General features: G+C 50.0%; 1 protein-coding gene across 1 annotated transcript in view; it reads right to left on the reverse strand.

Moving 5' to 3' along the window:
• Positions 1 to 3,665: 3,665 nt before the first annotated feature.
• The window catches only part of LOC119979104 (cytochrome c oxidase assembly protein COX19), a 5,388-nt gene continuing 2,770 nt past the window's right edge, over positions 3,666 to 6,283 (reverse strand). Inside the window, exons 2-3 of the mRNA XM_038821104.1 lie at positions 5,857 to 5,968; positions 3,666 to 3,884 (exon numbers count right to left, since the gene is read on the reverse strand). Of these exons, the coding sequence (XP_038677032.1) occupies positions 3,791 to 3,884; positions 5,857 to 5,968 (206 nt within the window). The 3' untranslated portion in view covers positions 3,666 to 3,790. The remainder of the gene's footprint in view (positions 3,885 to 5,856; positions 5,969 to 6,283) is intronic.

The raw sequence follows: 6,283 nt of genomic DNA on the forward strand, positions 1-6,283 counted from the left end.
TGAAACCTTCTACCGAGGACTGTACACCTCCAAACCCCCCAACAGGGAGGCGGGGATGTAAAGGTTTCTCGATGTACTGGACATGCCAGTTGTGGAGACAATAGCTGAGGGGAGCTAGAAGTACCAATAGCACTGGGAGAGATCATGGCGAGCAAGAGCCCCATGCAGGTGGGGAAGGTGCCGGGAACCCATCAAATTCACATCAGCCCTGGCCCCACACCTAGGGGCCATGTTCGTGGCGAGGGGCAGCCTGCCTCCAATGCAAAACAGGCCACAATATCACTGATACCCCAAAGACCCGACGGAATGCGAATCATATAGACCCATTTCGCTGCTCTATGTGGACACGAAGATACTCACAAAAGTCCTGGCTAAGAGACTAGAGAACTACGACCCAGAGGTGGGCACAGAGGGCCAGACGGGCTTTGTCAAGCGTAGACAGCTAACTGCAAACATCAGGGGTGGGATTCTCCCATCGGGCGGCGAAGTCCCGATGCTGGCGTAAAAATGGGAGTGTTTTACTCTGGCGTCGGCACCCTTTCCGAGACCCGATTCTCTGGGCCACAGTGGAGCAGCTGCCGATCCCTGCGTGAACCCGGCGCCGCGGGGTCCGCGCATGCGCAGTCAGCCCGGTACCAACTAGCGCATGTGCAGTGGCCTTCTTCCCTGTGCTGGCTTCGATGTCAAATGGCGCAAGGTTTCAGGAGCCGGCGCAGAGGAAAGGAGGCCCCTCGACAGAGGCCGGCCCGACGATCGGTGGGCCTTTATCGTGGGCCAGGCCACTACGAAGGCCTCCCCTGGGGTCGCACCCCCCTCACCCCTAACAGGCCGCCCTCGGACCCTTCAAGGCCGAGGTGCCGCCAGCCCAGAGGATGTTAGAACGGCGCTGGCGGGACTCGGCTTTCTGTTGACGGCCGCTCGGCCCAGCAGGGCAGGAAAATTGGCGCGCCGGCCTGGGCCGGAGAGTCGCCGCATACCCTGACCGGCGCCGCGCCGACCACGTCAGCCCCAGTGGCGCCGATTCTCCACTCTGCAGAGAATCGCGTACCTGCATCGGGACAGCGTGGCGCGATACACGCGGCCCGCCGGCGATTCTCCGACCCGGCGGGGGGGTCGGAGAATTCCACCCCAGGTACCTGCTAAATGTAATAATGACGCCATCTGGGGAGAGAGAACACCAGATATGATCGTCTCCCTGTACACAAAGAAGGCCTTCGACAGAGTCGAGTGGATGTACCTCTTTGAGGTACTGGGGTGGTTTGGGGTAGGAAGTGGTTTACCTCCTGGGTGAAAATCCTGTACAACACCCCAAGGTGAGCATTTGGACCAACACCACCAGCACTGAATACTTCCAGTTGCACAGAAGGCACAAGACAGGGATTTTTAAAAATAAATTTAGTGTACCCAATTCATTTTTTCCAATTAAGGGGCAATTTAGCATGGCCAATCCACCTACCGTGCACATCTTTGGATTGTGGGGGTGAAACGCACGCAGACAAGGGGAGAATGTGAAAACTCCACACAGTGACCCAGAGTCGGGATTGAATCTGGGACCTTGGCATCGTGAGGCTGCAGGGCGAACCCACTGCGCCACCGTGCTGCCCACAAGGCAGGGATGCCCACTGTCCTCCATCTTGTTCGCCCTGGCAATCGAACCCTTGACGATCGCCCTGCGGGAAGCGAAAGACTGGTGGGCAACAAAAGAGGAGGCAGAGAGCACAGAGTCTCACTCTATGCGGATGACCTTCTTCTTTATGCCTCAGACCCACTGAACGGACTGAAAGCAATCATGAAGGTCCTGGAGGGTTTGAGGTCTTCCCGGGTGACAAACTCGACCTGGGCAAGAGCGAGGCATTCCCAGTGAACCCATTCAAACTAGCCCAAATCAAATTCTGCTACCGGAGATGCAGATAGCCCATGACTGGACATGGATCCAGAAGTGGAATCTGACCAGTCTGCCGAAAGAAGTTAAAAAGGACCTACAGAGTTGGGATGCGCTCCCGCTTTCCCGGGCGGGGGAGGGTGCAGACGATCAAGATGAACCTACTGCTAAGGTTCCTCTTCCTGTTCAGATTCATCCGCAGGGATGGATATGAGAACCCAACATGGAATGGGTGAGGCTGGAGGAGTCTTCCTGCAAAGCGTTCCCATCTCCCCCGGGCAAAATACAATCCTGCCCAGTGGTGGTAGCCACATTGATGGCATGGAACCAAATGAGGCAGCATTTCGGTTTAACCGAGATGTTCTCCATGCCCCCCTTCTGTGGCAACCACAAATTCCCGCTAGCCACGCTCGACACCACCTTCAAAAAATGGAGAAAGGACCGGGGGGGGGGGGGGGGGGGGGGGCACTGGCAGTCAGGGACTTTCACATAGGGGAGATTTGTAACCCTGAACGAACTGACGGAAGATCTGGAGCTACCGACAGGACAGGAACTCCAGCATCTTTAGATCAAACACTTCCTCCGCAAGGAGACGACGAGGTACCCTCGGGCCCCAAGAGACACTTTATTGGAGGAGCTAATAAACACGGACAGGAAGGAGAGGGGGAATTGTTTGAATATCTATGGATGACTGCTGGAAAGGGCAAGAACACCACTGGATGGAGCCAGGTAAAAATGAGAGGACAAGCTTGGTACGGAAGTGGGTTGGGGACTCTGGAGCAAAACACTGAGCAGGGTCAACTCCACCTCCTCCTGCGCAAGGCTCAGCCTCATGCAGTTTAAAGTGGTGCACAGAGCGCACCTAACCAGAACCCGAATGAACAGGTTCTTCCGGCGGTGAAGGATAAATGCCAGCTGTGCCAAGGAGGACCAGCCAAACACGCCCACATGTTCTGGGCCTGCCCCAGACATGTAGGGTTCTGGACAGCCTTCATTGAGGCTATGTCCAAGGTTGTGGGGGTGAGGGTGGAGCCATGCCCAAGAGTGGCAGTCTTTGGGGTGTTGGACCAGCCAGAACTACGTATGGGGAAGAGGGCCGATGCCCTGGCTTTTGCATCGCTAATCGCACGCTGGAGAATCCTGCAGCACCACTCACAGCCACAGACTTATGAGGTTGGGCTTGTACTCATTGGAATTTAGAAGAATGAGAGGCGACCTTATTGAGGCATATAGGATTCGAAGAGGGATAAAAGATGGGAGGTTGTAACCCCTTTTGGGAAGTCTATGACAGAGAACATACAGTGCAGGAGGCCATTTGGCCCATCGAGCCTGCACCGACCCACTTAAGCCCTCAATTCCACCCTATCCCCGTAAATCAATCACCCCTCCTCACCTTTTTGGTCACTAAGGGCAATTTATCATGGCCAAGCCACCTAACCAATCCAAGTCTTTGGACTGTGACCAGAGAAAATGTAAGGGGTTTCCCATTTAAGACAAGAGCTAAGGAGGAATGTCTTCTCTTGAGAGGTAGCGAATCTGTAGAATTCTTGATCCCTGAGGGTTGTAGAGGCTGGGTTGTTAAGTATGTTCAAGGCTGTGATTAATCAGTAAGGGGATCAAGGGTTATGGGAATAAAGCAGGAAAGGGGAGTTGAGGATTATCACATCAGATCAGTCATGGTCTCATTGAATGACAGCAGAATCGATAATGGCCTACATCTGCTCCTGAGTCTTATGGGTGTAAGGGCTAAAATGCATTCTAGAGTTAAAAAAAGAATAAATAATTCTAAGTATTTAATCCACATTTTATTACACAGTAAAGAAACTTTTACAATATATACAGATTCAGTATGAAAATAAGTCCATCAATGGTCCTTTTCGTCTGCAGATACAATGTGAATTCCTCCTGTTAGGTTTTCATCTGCTGCTGTTTATCTGCTGCATTACTGTCAAGGAGATCTTTGAATCCCAGTTTCTCCAGTGGCTCCTTTGTCATCAGCTGCCTGTAGAACAGGAGAATTATTAAACGCATGCAGTGTTGGGTGGCCAGTGCTGAAGTCATGTGCACCCATTATTTAGCACTCTTCTGGGCAAAGGCACTCTTAAGACAAAGTAATGACTTCAATGTCAGCTTTGACACTCATGCCTCTTGAGCAAGCAGATTGTGTTTCAAGGCCCATCCCAGACACTTGAGATAAAGACGTTGACACACCAAATGCAATTGGGGGAGGTTACAGAATGAATTTCAAACATTCACAACCCTTTTGAGTGAAGACATTTCTCTACAGCTCGGTCCTAATGGTTGAGTCTTTCTTCTGAGACTGTGACCCTGTGTTCCAGATTCATCAGCCAGGCACACAGCCTCTTAGGGGGGGTCAATGTTTTTACATGAAATGATCTTTTGAATTATGAAGGCTGGAGGAACCATACAAGAACATAAGAACTAGGAGCAGGAGTAGGCCATCGGGCCCTTCGAGCCTGCTCCACCATTCAATGGCTGATCTGTGGAGTCAGCTCCACTTGCCCGCACGAACGCTATAATCCTTTATTCTTCAAAAAAAACTATCTATCTTTATCTTGAAAACATTTAACGAAGGACCCTCTGAGGAATTGAACAAACGAATGTGATACAAAATGGGATAATTAGTTAGGATAATATAGAGGATACCCGGGTATAGGAGCCGGAACAAAGGAACTGGGCAAAGCATGGCTTGGATGGGGGGATGGGTAATTGCTAGGACGAGAATGCTGAGTGAAAGGGGCCCCCCCAAGGGCTGAAGAATGTTAAGTGAGCCCAGGGCTGAGGAATGTGAAATGAGCCAATCAGGATATATGGCCAGGTCAAGAAGTATATAGGGATAGCCTATGGGAATTTTGCATTCATTACTGTTGCCTTATTTGGTCGTATGTATGTGAAATTTGATGCAACTTGAATGTATCTGTACAGAAATGTTTTGTCTCTTTGTTCACTCTGGCTGTTGAAGATTCACGAGACTGGTTGTGTCCTGCTCTCCCACTAGAGTGAGTCACCCCAGCTAGCTGGTTAAAATAAACAATAATTGATACCTGCAAATCAGTCTCAAATTTTATTGAGACCAGACTGACAGCAAAAGAATCAGGATTGTCACCTCAACTGCTTCACTGGGCAAGGAATTTCATAGATTCACAACCCTTTGATTGAAGAAGTTCCTCCTAAATTCAGTACTAAATTTACTTCCCCCTATTTTGAGGCTATGCCCCCGAGCTCTGCTTTCACCCGCCAGTGGAAACAACCTGCCCACGTCTATCCTATCTATTCCCTTCATAATTTTATATATTTATATAAGATGCCCCCACATCCTTCTAAATTCTAACGAGTATAGTCCCAGTCCACTCAACCGCTCCTCGTAATCCAACCCCCTCAACTCTGGGATTAACCTAGTGAATCTCCTCTGCACACCCTCTAGTGCCAGTATGTCCTTTCTCAGGTAAGGAGACCACAACTAAAAATAATACTCCAGGTGTGGTCTCACTAACACCTTATACAGTTGCAGCATAACGTCCCTAGTCTTAAACTCCATCCCTCTAGCAATGAAGGACAAAACTCCATTCACCTTCTTAATCACCTGTTGCACCTGTAAACCAACTTTTTGCGACTCATGCACCAGGACACCCAGGGCCCTCTGCACAGCAGCATGCTTACCCCTGCCTCAACTGCCCTAAGGATTGGAGGATTGAAGAAGGGGCTGAGAATTATAAAATTATAAATTAATTTTTTCATGATTCTGCTTCAGAATTCCAAACCACATTCAATGTTCAAGGGAATGGGGGGGGGGGGGGGGGGGGGGGGGACTATATAAAAAATGTGTGCAATAGAAATGGTTAGAAAAGATTTATTATTCAGTATACAATTTTAAATGTTAAATTAACACTTAATTATAAAGAATTTGGTTGTAACGTTGACATTTCCAAAGTTCCCTTGTTTGGGCACTGTACCTTTCCATTCTGCACTCCAGGTATTCCTTTGATTCCTCTCTGCACAGAGAATTATCAAACTTACTCTCTCGGAGACACTTCATAAATTTCTCCTTGAATTTTCTACATTCACCTGCCAGAATAGTGAAAAAGTGACCGTGTTAAACAACGTGAGGCTTCTTTAATTTTCCATAATGCCATGCAGTGATGCACCCTCACAGGAGGAGCAGCGGTGGAACTGGTGGAACCACGGAGCTTGCAATATTCCCTCCTCCCACAACCCTGTGAGGTAGCAGGTTGTCCAAATCCTCTGTGGTGGGGAGGATCACACCCCACCCCACAACGGAAGATTCCATACCAAGTTCAGGGTGACAGGAGATCGGGGTGGGGCCAGGAGGGGATGATGGGGGTCAGGTGGAGGGGATTCAGAAGGGTCAGGAGGAGGGGG

Source organism: Scyliorhinus canicula, chromosome 15, assembly GCF_902713615.1.
Source record: "Scyliorhinus canicula chromosome 15, sScyCan1.1, whole genome shotgun sequence".
Lineage (NCBI taxonomy): Eukaryota > Metazoa > Chordata > Chondrichthyes > Carcharhiniformes > Scyliorhinidae > Scyliorhinus > Scyliorhinus canicula.